The sequence below is a fragment of the Vitis riparia genome, chromosome 5, assembly GCF_004353265.1.
Source record: "Vitis riparia cultivar Riparia Gloire de Montpellier isolate 1030 chromosome 5, EGFV_Vit.rip_1.0, whole genome shotgun sequence".
NCBI classification, from domain to species: Eukaryota; Viridiplantae; Streptophyta; class Magnoliopsida; order Vitales; family Vitaceae; genus Vitis; species Vitis riparia.
The window spans coordinates 9,675,087-9,689,105 of NC_048435.1; the positions used below are offsets into that span (position 1 = coordinate 9,675,087).

General features: G+C 35.9%; 1 protein-coding gene across 1 annotated transcript; it reads right to left on the reverse strand.

Annotated features, from left to right (window-relative positions):
• Positions 1-558: 558 nt before the first annotated feature.
• LOC117913804 lies at positions 559-11,480 on the reverse strand. Its single transcript, XM_034828851.1, has 2 exons — positions 11,162-11,480; positions 559-1,441 (listed from the first exon to the last, which is right to left on the reverse strand). The coding sequence occupies exons 1-2, from the start codon at positions 11,468-11,470 to the stop codon at positions 902-904; spliced, it is 849 nt and encodes a 282-aa protein (XP_034684742.1). The 5' UTR covers positions 11,471-11,480; the 3' UTR covers positions 559-901.
• Positions 11,481-14,019: the final 2,539 nt, after the last annotated feature.

Here is a 14,019-nt window from a genome sequence, read left to right on the forward strand (position 1 = left end):
AAAATAACCGCTCAAAACCGGGATAAAAAACAACTACAAAATCTCAACCAAAAAAAAAAAACCATTGTAAAAAAACCCTAACCAAACATATAAAAAAAATGATGAAGGATCTAGAAGAAGGCTGCAAAAAACTGCAACAAAGAACTATAAAAAAATTTCAACCAAAAACAACTCCAAAAATCCCAACAAAAATAATCACAAACAACTCTAACCAAAAATAAAAATAAAAATGAAAGATCTTGGAAGAAAAAGAAAAATGAGAGTTCTGGCCAATCTTTATCCATTCTTTGGTTTGAACTTCATCTGAAAATTCATTAGGAGGGAGCATGGAGATAACTGGAAAAATTCATTGGAAGATTTGAAGGAAAATGATTCGGAATGAGGGGGAAATGTTATTTTGAGGAAATTTGGAAGGGCAATATTGTCCAAAATGGATCATTTAAAAAAAATAAAAATAAAGAAGAAACATCATTCTTCCAATTTCAGAAGTATGTAGAGCCTTTTAACCAAATTCTTTTTCCCTTCTTATTTATTTTTAAGGTTCCTTTGCACCACTTGTAGAGGGGAAAAAAAATATCATATCCACATATCAATCATAAAAGAATGTCATACAATATCAATTGATAGAATGAGTATGAAGTATTCAGACTCGGAGTCACATCTTTTTCTGCAGAAGTGGCTTCCCCCACTGTCCAAGTCAGTTGAACAATGAAAGTGACACAAGTAGGTGTTCTCAGTGATCATTTAGGACTTCTTGCTATGCAAAGAATGTTCGTTCCTTGGACTCGATATCATCGTATAAATACATATATTTTCTGAGGATTTGTTGAGCAGGGTGACTCAAGGCAGGCACCTGCAAACAAAATGAATGAAGCCAAGCCATGAAGCTTGCAGAGAATCCCTAGAGCATCTTAGTCCATGAACCCAAAAATGGAAAAACAGCTATCAGCAATCTTAACAATAAGGGGGTGTCCCCTTTCCTTCCTCCCCAACTCAATTTGCCCTTCACTGGTGTCCTTTGTGAGCTGCCTGCTGTTCGGGCTGACCTCCTCTGCATTGATCCTGCTCCAAACTCTTCTCTTCCATCCAGCTCATCCCATCCGCCAAACTTGGGTGCAGCTTGGACATCCTTATCAACAGAAACACCATTTCCAGCTACCCATGATTGATACCCCATCTTTCTTTTTCGGCTACCTTTACTTTTCTCTTGTTCTTCATCATCCATAACAACATTACCTGGAGTGCTGGCAAATGGTTTCTTCTTGGTCCTGACTCTACGTTTTGGGCTGTTTTGTGTCATACCCCAAAACTTCTTGAATGCCAGAGAAAGGACGGACTGCCCAAGGGGAAGTGCTAATGCCATAAGGAAAGCTTTTGGGCCAGTTGTTAGCAGGACTGATATGATGATAAGTGGAAGCATCCAACCATAGGATCTGAATACCTGCACTGACAAAAAAGAAAAATACCAGGCAATTTGTTAAAAGGGTCCATCTATGGATAAGCGGTGGCATTACATGCGTCTTGCAATGAAATTAGATTGAATATTTTCAACTGAAAGTAAAATACATATTGAAAAGTAAAATACATACATATATATATATATATATATTGTGAAACTGTATGTGGCATGGGTTCGGGTATGAGTATCAGATATGGGTATATATCTAGATGTCCTTCACAACTCAAATTTTAGAATAAGGGAACTTTTTTTTTTTTTTTTTTTATCAGAAACGAAGAAGATTATATTAATAAAAGAACAAATACAGGGGAGAAAAAAAGAGACAAAAGAAAGAGAAAAAACCAAGGGAAGGATGAGAGGTCCTTCCTACACAAATACCAAGGAAAAACACCCAACAAAAACTCTAAAAACAAAGAAACCCCATCAATCTTCAAACTCTTGAAACGCAAGCCCCAATCCAATTGAGTTGTAGAATGCTTAGAGGAACTCCTCTAAAAGCTTCAATACAAGAAGCCCATAGAGAAGAATAAAACCGGATCAAATCCCAAACCATCTCTTCAGTTCTCCCTTTATCCTCAAAAATCCTATTATTTCTTTCTTGCCACACCATCCAAATCAAAGTAAGGCAAGCAATTTGCCAAAGTGTCTTGCCTCTTAATGAGTTCCCCAAGCCTTTAAAAGAAATAACCAACATGTCCTCAAGGCTCCTTGGAGGGACCCAAATCAAACTTACTAGATTGAACAACCTGTGCCAAAGTCCAATGGTAACGGGACAATGAAGAAAAAGGTGGTCAATCGACTCTCCATTTCCTTTGCAAAGAATGCACCATTGAGGACAGAGGGCTTTGTAGGGTCTTCTCAATTGCAACTTGTCATTAGTGTTTACCTTCCCATGTGCTACTAACCAAGCGAGGGCCTTAACCTTTGAAGGGACTTTTGAGCTCCATAAAAACTTGGCCGGAAGGAACATTAAAGGATTTGAAACTTTTGACAAGGCATAGAAAAAAGATTTCACTGAAAACGAGCCTGACGAAGACAAAAACCACGCTCTTGAGTCTGAAGAAGAAGGGGAAAGAAGCACAGAATTAAGGGAGGCCATTAATCTCTGAAGGAGATCAATTTCTGAGTCCGTTAGATTGCGGCGAAAGTTAAAATTCCAAGACAATGGAAAGGAATTGCCAAGGACATTTGAGACCGTGAGATTTTTCACAGAAATAACTCTGTAGAGATCAGCAAATTGAGAACACAAAGTTTGGTTTCCCCACCAAAGGTCTTCCCAAAACCGAATTCTCTCCCCATTGCCCACCACTAGGCGGACAAAAGGGGAGAATTCCTGGAAAACTTGAGCAATAGCCTTCCAAGGACATCTGTGAGACCATCTAACCACCATGTTAGCGTCCCATCCATTAGGATGTGTCCCATATATACTCGCAATAACCTTATGCCAAAGACCGCTCCTTTCTCTAGGGAACCTCCAAAGCCATTTCCCTAAGAGGGCAATATTTCTCATAGAAGTCTTCCCAAAGCCCAAACCTCCCATCTCCTTTGGTCTATTAACAACCTCCCATCTAATTAGGTGATCTTTCTTCCTTTCCCCGGCCCCAGACCAAAGAAAATCCCTTTGCATCTTCTCAATCTTTGAAGCTATAGATACAGGGATTTTAAAGAGGGAGAGGAAGTAGCTAGGGATGTGAGACAGACAAGACTGAATTAAAGTAATCCTCCCTCCCAAAGACAAATAAGCCTTTTTCCACCCATCCAGCCTCCTCGAAATTCTCTCAACCACTGGATCCCAAAAGCCTATTGTCTTTGGGTTCCCTCCCAAAGGAAGGCCTAAATAAGACAAAGGCCACTCTGACACTCTGCACTCCAAAACCAAAGCCAAACTAGACAACACCTCCTGCCTAGTGTTAATACCTGAAATGGTACTTTTTTCTAAGTTGATTTTTAAACCAGATACTTGCCCAAAAACCAAAAGGATAATCTTAAGGTTTTGAAGAAGGTCCAAAGAGGCTTTAGAGAAAAATATGATATCATCAGCAAACTGTAACAAGGACACTCTAGTCCTATCCCTCCCCACCAGGAAACCCTCAGCTATCCCAGTTTCCTCAGCTCTAATCATCAACCTACTTAGAACATCTGCTACTAGAGTAAAAAGGAAAGGAGAAAGAGGATCTCCCTGTCTCAAACCTCTAGAGGCCTTAACCCAACCCTTTGCATTCCCATTAACTAGGATAGCAAAACTAGCAGAAGATAAGCAGCCCCTCATCCAAGATCTCCATTTCTGGCTGAACCCCTTCCTTTGAAGCACATGATCTAAAAAGCCCCAATCCATATGATCATAGGCCTTCTCAAAATCAATTTTGAAGACTACCCCTTCCTCCCCTGACCTTCTTTTCTCATCCACCACTTCATTGGCTATCAATACAGCATCCAAAATTTGTCTCCCTTCCACAAAGGCTCCTTGAGACCCAAAGATTGTTTCATGTAGAACTTTGCGTAAACGCCCTGATAAGACCTTAGCAATTATATTATATAAACTTGTCACCAAACTAATAGGTCTATAATCTGAGATTTTAAAAGTTTGGCTTTTCTTAGGCACCATAGCAATGAATGTCGCATTTGTACTTTGATTTATTACCCCCTTAGTGTGGAACTCAAAAAACACCCTCATAAGATCCTCTTTTATAACGTCCCAACACTCTTGATAAACTGCTATAGTAAAGCCATCAGGGCCAGGGGCCTTTTCCTTATTCAATTGGAAAACTGCCATTCGAACCTCCTCTTTAGAAAACGGTCTATCCAACCAAATTGCACTCTCTTCAGCAATAGGGGCCCAATCAATCCCTTCAATCTTCCAAGAGTCACCTTCGGGTTTGGAATAGAGATTCCCAAAGAAATTTACAATCTCCTCAGAAATAATCTCAATGTTATTTAAAGTCTCCCCCCTCTCAGAAATCAAAGACTTTATGAACTTCCTACTTCTTCTTCCAGTGGCCACTCTGTGAAAAAACTTTGAGTTGCAATCCCCTTCTTTAATCCACTTAACCCTAGATTTTTGTCTCCATTGTACCTCTTCCTTCAATAACAAATCCTCTAGCTCCTTCCTTCTTAAGGTCCTTTCCGAAACCAGATCAAGATTTAAATTCCCTTCTTGTTCAATTCGATCAATTCTGCCCAAGTCCGTAAGAATGTGGTTTTTCCTCTCTCTTAAATCTCCAAAGGCCAGTATATTCCACTCTTTCAACTTTGATTTAATACACTTTAGTTTCCTCATGAACTTGTGACCTTCCCAACCTTCAACCGTACACTCTTGCCACCAATCTCTAAACTTCTCTTTAAACTCAGGATGGAGCAACCACATATTCTCAAACCTAAAAGGAGTCGGCCCCCATTTTAAAGGATTGGTTTCCAAACAAATTGGGGTATGGTCAGAGGTCCATCTAGGAAGGGCCTCTTGAATACTTTGAGAGAAAAAAGAATCCCACTCAGAAGAGAACAAAAACCTATCTAACCTCTTGCAAATAGGATCGACTTGCATGTTTGACCATGTAAAAGCCGCATTCCTAAAAGGGGGATCCAACAAACCACTTTCCCTTATAAACTCGTCAAAACACCTCATGTTGACTGTTAACCTAGAGTCACCCATCTTCTCAGATATCCTCCTGATCACATTAAAATCCCTTCCTACGCACCATCTTGGAAAAGTTAGACCATGCAGGTCTTGAAGCTCTAGCCAAAAGTCCTTCCTCCACACAGCCTTATTCGGGCCATACACTGAGGTTAACCAAATAAACCCTTCCTCATCAGAGTTCAATTTTACAGTAACAGAGAAAGATCCTAACACCTTCTCTGAACACTTGAACTTAATTGAATCCCACAAGATCACAATCCCCCCCGACGCCCCACAAGCAGGAAGAGCAACCCAATCCAGACTTTTACCTTTCCAAACACTACTCACAAACCTCCTATCCCAAATTTCACGTTTTGTTTCCTGAAACATCACCACATCTGGGTTTTGAGTACTTAAAAACCTTCTCACAGTCCTCCTTTTCTTCCTAGATCCTAAACCTCTTGTATTCCAACTTAAGATCTTCATGAAAACAAAAACAACCCGACACAAACCACACCCAGAACTAATCCTCTCCTTGAGTTCCAGAGTCATTTTTCTTCTTTCTTCTGGAATAAACCTTGTCCACAGAGAGAGCACTCTTGTTCTCTCCTTCCACACCTTTTCCATTATCCCTGACAATTCTAACCCTCAAACTCTCCAGAACCGACTGAACCTTGACCATCTTCCGAGGCGTAAGCCCCTCAACCTGAAAACCTTCCAACGGGAGGGTGGAAGGTTCTAGCACTGGGAACGAAGCCTCACCTGAGACACCACGCACCTCAGGGTTACTAAGAGTTTCCCTAAGGAGAGGCCAGTCTTTAAATTTTCGGTTAGAGGTTTCTTAGGGGAACCACCACACCTTCCGAGCAGGACGCACCACCACGATGGTTGTTATTCACCACAGGAGAGATAAAAACGGAACCACGCTGAATGGCGTAGCTTGACTCCAACGGAATCGAAGAGAAAGACTGACAACGAGAAGGGTGAACCAAGGAAACAGAGGTTTCGGGAATAAAATTTGGCTCAAAAGCCCCAGACAGAGGAAGATCTCGCTCAGATGCAGCTGAGAAAGGAGTACGCACCTCATTGAACAAATCACATTGCAGAATCCCCTCTTCTCCCTCTGTCTCGCCGGTAGAAACTTTGGATGTTTCAAGGCCAGTGGAGAGATCGCTCTTTCTGAAGTGAGATTTGCCCCGAGAAGCGTCTCGATTTGTCTCCAGTGAGCCACCTCCTTCTAAGTTTCGCTTCGGGGTAGAAGACGCCTCCTCAAATCTCGGCGGCCCACTTCTTGCTCTGCTTCTTACGGCGACTGAGGATCCTTTCAGCTTTGACGACACTTGAAGAAGACCTTCCGGCGTTTTATTCCTTGCAATGAACCCTGGTCTTCGGAGCTTTGAAGACGAAGATACATCTGGGCCGCCATTAGAGGATCCTTTCTGGGCTGGACCCGCTAGGGGCCCAAAATCTATCGCCCCAAGTTGGGCCCAACCAGAATGGGCTTCAAAGGCGTCTGGTGTTGGCCCGATGTTGCTTCCCGCCATTGGGCCCAACATCCACCTTCCCTTTCCTTTCTCCCCCTTAGCCGATTTTGAATCTGAAGAACGAAAATGAGAACGATGACGAGGCATCCAGCTATGGCACTCATCGGTCCTGTCAATAGCTCGTAGCCCCTCAACGTTCTGTGGCTTCTGAAAGACGCAACCCCCAGCTGACCTCAGCTCGTCCTTGCTGCGATTTGACTCAGCCCTGATAGAGTCTTCTCCGTCATCTTCTCCGTCGTCTTCTCCGGTGACTGTAACTGCAACCATGTATGTCCAATCTCCATCTTCTACCTCTAATAGCGTTGGAAGCACAACATTTGGAAACATCTCCACCCACAATGTTACCTTCGTCAAATCAACAAGCTTCAATGATTTCCTTGCCACCTTCGTTACCCTTCCCCACTGCTGCAAAATGTGTCTCAACTGCACCTCATCCCACAGGTGGAAAGGGAGACCTCTTAGTTCCAACCACCCTCGTCTAAATTTTCCATTAACGACTGAGTTCTCTTTTGGTGACCATCTCCTCAGAGCAATAACCTCTCCTCTCGCTGTGAAGCTCCCTTGATCTTGAATCCACTGAGCTTTCCTTGCAGATTCCACAAAAAAACACCCTTTGTAAGCAGAAATAGGTGTTACAGACACCATTCCTTTCATCCCCACCCTTCTCGCTATAGCTTTTCCAACCTCACACCAGTCTCGTATTTTTCTTTTGCTTTCACAAACTACAGCTCTTGCCCATTTTCCAACTGGCATCTCTGCATCATTCCTAGTTCCTTTCTTTGCAACCACATCAGCATAGGACCTCTCACCTCTGTACATTCCTTTGTTCTCTTGAGGCTTTTTTTGCTTCTCCTTCGAATCTCTTTCAGCTTGAACAGAGAACTCTTGGACTGAAACAATCACCTTCCTAAGATTTTCCCATCCACAGCCATTAACACCTCTTGGAATAATTAAAACCAAAGGTTTTCTCTTTGCAACGTATTCTGTGATTTTCATATATCTCCCTCTGCTATTAAAACATATCTCCATCAGATGAGTCCTTGTCTTGCCCCTCATTTTTCGGATGAAACCCCTGGAAGCCTCCAAATCCACAGCTTTCTCTAACTACTCCACTAACCAACCCGTCTCCTTCTCTCCAAAACCTAAAGAAACCACAAAACCTCGACTTCTCTCTGTTATTGAAATCCACGTTCCTCCATTGCAATCTTCAGACTTCACCTGGAAAACTTTCTCTCCACTACAACCGACTGATTTCAAATCATCTTTTACCATAATGTCAATTGCTTCAATTAACAAAGTGAAACTTTCATAGGTATGAACCAAAGAAAAGCAAGATAACACAAAGTTCCTTCTTAAGTTATCTAATCATATCTCCACTGACTCACACCAGTTTTTCTGAAACACAATGCTGGATATGCTGGTGATAATTCCATAACACTTTAGCTCTAGCACAACATAGAAGGATGTGATCTATTGACTCTTCATATTCCTTGCAAAGAAAACATCGATTCACCAAAGACCATCCCCTCCTATAGAATCGAGCCTCTTTGCCATCACAAATAGAAAAATGAGTGACAAAAAAAAGGTATGGTATTGTTGTTCTAACTCCTGTTTAGATGCTTAGAATAAGGGAACTTGCCTAAAAAGGATTCAAAAAATAGGCACGGGTACTGGGACATGACATAATAAAAGAAAAATTAATTAAAAATAAATTAGTAGCCAATATATCCTTTCCAAAAGCTCTTATCTTTTCCCTCTAATCCATTTTTTTTTTTTCTTCTTGTCCCTAAATGTTCTTACAAAAATTCACTTCTCAACTAACTAATCTTTTTTCTCTAATATAATTATTACTAAGAGAGTTGAAAGAAAAAAAAAAAAAGATATTAATGAAAAATTCAAACAACCAAACCAATAGTTAAATAGGAGCATCACACAAGGATCCCATGCCCACACCCATGTCATGTCAACGCGGATAACATTGAATGATATTGAAGTATCTGGATATCATAAGTGAAATTTAATTGTTCAAGTTTCGGACATTGATTTCTATTTTCTTAATTTGTTAATGAAGTGCTTGCCTTGACCAAGCCAATCATTAGCTTTTTTTTTTTCCCCCTCTGAAATTTCCTTTACATGCAATATTCAGTTGCTTGTATTGGATTATGCTTATTATGCAAATCAATTGTATCTGAATAAACGAGCATCATAAGCCATCTTGGCACTCAATGACACATTTTTAAAATATTTATTGGTGCTTTATGTGTACTCCTTGCCAAGAAGTCATTTCATTCTATATATCACACGCTTATTATGCATTTTATTTACAATGTTGTGAAGAATGAATTATTGTATAATCACCTATTTCACAATCTCCGTTTAAAAAATTTTCATAGTTAGTACTAATTTTCATTATTTGTTTCCTCAATATAAAAGTATCTGATACTTCTACCCTTTATTATCTTTGGTGATATTGAGATTTTTGACCTTGATATCAAGGCACAATAGGTAATACCTTTGATTTTTTTCTTTTCCTAAGAAACCACATGGTTTAACATTCCTATTATTGTTTTATATCTTCCTCATAGATACATATATGTTCACATATAGTGCCATGCTTGCGTCTAAATTTATCGGTCTTCTATGTCCAACACCCCTTATCCATGACAACACAAGACACCCATGCCATTGTGTATGGATAATAGGATGATGATGAAGAAGTTATGAGTTTATTAAGTGGTTAAGGGATGAGGAGGGTTGTGAGAGATTCTAGGTTCAAGTCCCAAATGGGGACAAAAATTTACCCAAAAAAAAAAAAGGATTAACTTGAAAACAAAAAACACATCTTTAGCGGATTTTTAATACAAAACAACTTTTTTAGAATTTCTTTTCTAAACAAATTGTTTTTTAAAACAAATTTTAGGTGTTTTTAGTTGTTTTTTTTTAATAGTGTTTTGAGCAATAACTGAAAAAATAAATACTCTAAAACTTTTGCAATATACATAAGTGTGCAACAACTTCACATAGAATAAGTTTTTTTTTCTTTTATAGACAACAAGAATAGAATATAAAAAACAGTTTTCTTCATAGAATAAGTTAACAGTTTTCTTAACTTATTCTATTCACATAAAATAAGTTAAGAAAACCGCTTTTTATATTTAAGTTCCACAACAGGATTTTGTTACCAAAAATAATTGAGAATTATTTTAAAGAATGGTTCTAAAAGCTATTTTTTAAGAACTATTTTTCAAAACATTACCATATGGAAATGTTCACGAAAATGGTTTATGTTCTAAAGAATAGAAAACAAACTTCTTACAAAAAACAATCTTTTAAGAATTTGTTTTGAAAATAGGTTGTTTTTTAGAATAGATTTTAAGCATTCTCCATTGTTTTTTTGTATAATGTTCTATAAACGATTGAAAATATGAAGAATATTTTAAAAACTTTTACATTGTACCAAAATCCATAGTACTTTCATTAAGAATTAGCCTAAAAATTTGCTTTTCATTTTTTGAGCTATATTGTCAAGCATTCATAGGCCATCTGAACCAAAAACCTACTAAATACGAACGCATTCCAACTAATCCCCAAAAAATAAAATTTGTATCAAATTAGAACGAGTAACTAATCTCAACATGGAAGTATTAAAAAACTCATATAAGCAAAAAATCTCAAATATTCTTGATCATCAGACATATAATTGTCACTATAAATAAGAACCATAATTCCAATCATAGTGATTAATATTGACATAATATAAGTAAGTGGATCAATCGAATAGCCGAACTTTAGAGAAAAATCTTTAGTGATGGTCCAAGACCATACTTATTGATATATAGAAGTGCTATTTATTTGATGAATGGACAAATTGACCTATAAGTGATTTTCAACTTTTTGAAAGTTTTTTCATTCTTTTTTTTTTCATTTCTTTTCTTTTTCCTTTTGAATTTTGTACTCGTTTTTTCTGCAAAAACACTAAATAAAATACTTAGAGTGAGTTTAATAGTTATTCTAAAAAGTATTTCTAGTCTTTCTAATACTTGAAAATTTTTATTTTTTAAGAATTAGAAAGGCTAGAAACACTTTCTAGAATCATAACCAAATACACTCTTAAAACGGACTCTAAGAACTATTTTTAACAACCTATTCTAAAAATTGTTTTTTGAGAACTGTTTTTGAAAAAAATTCCAAACACGGTCTAATTTCTCCAAATTCGATTCATCAAGTAGAAAGGCTAATAGTGATCCCTCTGCATAATTAATAGACGCAGCATAAAAAGCTATTCAGTCAGCATTTTGAAATTACTGGTGCTTTTAAATCCAAAACTCATTGCAACTCTACTTCCAAAAGCAACAAACACACTCCCAAACTAACCCAAACAATGCCTGAAAATACCGATAAGAAAAACAACACAATCACCGGCCACATCAACTCCTCACAAGATATCGAACTCCGTTCATTTTCCATGTATCTAAAATGGGCATATTTTAATGTAAATCCTAATTCCAATTCACAAATACAGAGGCTGCAATGAAATTCTTTTACCTTGAAAATCCAAAAACTATCAATGACTTCCTCCAAAAGCGCAGACCCTGGGTCCATCTCCTGGGACTCGTCGTCGTCGTCGTCGTCGTCCTCGTCGGCAGTGTCCCGAAAGTTGAATTGTGATCTTTGAGTGCGGAAGGTCTCGGCATTGGAATCCCATCGGCGGTGGGAGAAGCGAAGGTGAGAGGAGAAATTAGGTTTTTGAGAGAGATGTAAATGTAAATTAGGGTTCGTGAGTGGGTATGAGTGAGGCTGAAGTAGGATGACGATGGAACATTGTGGATATGAGAGGATGACGCCTCTCTCCATCTCCTCTGCCTCTGCACCTTCTCTTCCACCCATATTATATCAATTTGCATAAAATTAAAATATTAATTTTAAAATAAAATTAAACACCATTTATTTGTTATATTTATTGGGAGTTGAAGGAAACACTCTATAATATCGTATAAAATTAAAATTTGAATTCAAGCATATATGTGTAAATGGTAAATAGTAATACTAATCTCCCCTTGCAACCACATAAAGAAAGTAACAAAGCATTAAGGGAAATTAAGGGTTTTTTTTTTTTTTAACATCTATAAGAAACTGAAGAAAAAAAAGAAGTTAAAATGGGACTCTTTTATAATGAAATGTAATTTTTTATATATATATAAAATATACTTACATCTCATGTCATGGTTCAAAACCGTAATATCGATCATTGACTTGAAGGGTCCCAAGACATATCAATTTTGGCGTATCGCTTGGTATCGGACAATATGCAAAATAAGATAATTAAAAAGTTTAAAAAATTATAAAAATATTATGTAAATTATAAAAATATATAGGCACATTTAAATAAGCTAAAAAAATTAATAAAACAAAATTGTCTCATATTTAATATTATTTAAATAGTTATAAAATTATTTTTTGAAAGTTATTTATGATAATGCTAAGAATAGAAAATTATTTTATTTCAAAACAATAACATTTTTATTAAAAGACATGCAATACAATAGTCAATTCCATATTGAATTATAAGGGACTCAAAATCATCACCAAGCCTATGACAAATATACAAATTGAAACAGTAAATAAATATATATTAAAAATATAAGGACATGTAGGACTTAGACTATGGAATGATTTACAACCTTCGAATATAAAAACTCTCATTATATAGGTGTTAGAATAGAATTTGTAAAATATTGGTTAGAAAGAGAATGTGTAAGCATAGGAGAAAGAAGTCAAATAAAGAAATAAGACATAAAACAACAACTTTGTAGAAAATTACATATAGGAGAAAACCTAGATATAAGATGTAGAGAATATAAGTTTAGAAAACCTAAGAGCTATAATAAAATTTTAAGAAGAAAGTCAAGAACCTTTTATAAAAAATGACCGACAAGATATAAAAAACTTGAAAAGTTTTGGATAAAAAGAAAAAAAACCATAGAAAGAAAAAGATAGTGTAAATAACATTGTCTTTCTCACATACAATTAAAGTATACATTGACTTTTGAGAAAATTTAAATAGTAAATACTCAAATAAAAATATTTATATTAATTTTTTTTAAAAAATATAACTTCTTTGATAACTTAATTTTTTTTTTTTTATAAATATTAAATTTTATTTAAGGTGTTCCTTAGAAAGACATCTTTATTTATTTAATCATTTTTAAAGCTTACAATTTTGAAGTAATTTTTATTTATTTTTTTATAGAGCCATAATTTTTATTAAAGATAAACAACTTGTTTAGTTAAAAATGTTATTTCAAGAAACAACTTCCTTATACATGGAAGTTGTTTGTCCGAGAAAACTTTAGTGCATATGAAATTTGTTTGTTAAAAAAACAACTTCTTTGAAAATAAAATTTAATGTTTGAAAGTCTAAGTTGCCCTCCAATTTTCATTGAAGCTTTCACTTAAAAAAAATTGAAAAAAATCTATATAAATATATTGAATTATTTAAATTAATAAATAAATTGTTTTTTTGAATTATTCAAATTTAATAAATAATAGTTTTAGTTTTAATTTTAATTTTAATTTATTTATTCAAGTTATAAAATTTGTAACAAAATAAATTAAAAACTCACATAACTTATTACTTGAAAAGGCAAACTTTAGTAAATATATACATACTAAACTTGTATGTTAAAGTAATAACTTGAGCAAAAACAATTTAACTATTTAATGAAAAGTTTAATTTTAAACTATAAATTATATCACTTCATGTTACAATGGAGTTATCTTTTTAAGAGATAACTTTAAAAGAAAAAAAGTTTAAAATCTTTCATAAATTAGTTTTATCCTAAATACAACAAAATGTTTAAATTTTATTACTCGTATCTATCATAATCAACATTTTGGTTTTGCAAACATGAATCGAAATAAGTCAACAATTTGTCAACTTAAATAGAGTCGACACCTTTTAAAATAGTGGTAGTACAATTATATATAGAACCTATATTAACCAACAATCACCAAATCCAAAATATAATAACTATGTCATGACTATTTGTCCAAAATAATATTAGGCAAAATACTAATAATGCCCTAAATACAATTGATACATGGTAAAGTCCTCAATGTGTACCACACAAAGGAGACTTCTTATTCCGTTATGGGTGTCAATGATATGCATGTTCCACCATTGGCTCTATGGAGAGTACATGTGCTCACCCACATCCTCAATTATGTCTCCTACTACATCCTCGATCATGATAATTGTCTATTGTTGTTAATCATCATGTGTTGTAGGAACTGGCTACTCATCACCAAATATAGCTTCCAATGGTTGTGATGATGATGTGACAAGTGTACCATCGATGGGGTGGATAACAAATCCAAGGTGCAATAGGAGTTTGATGGAGGAG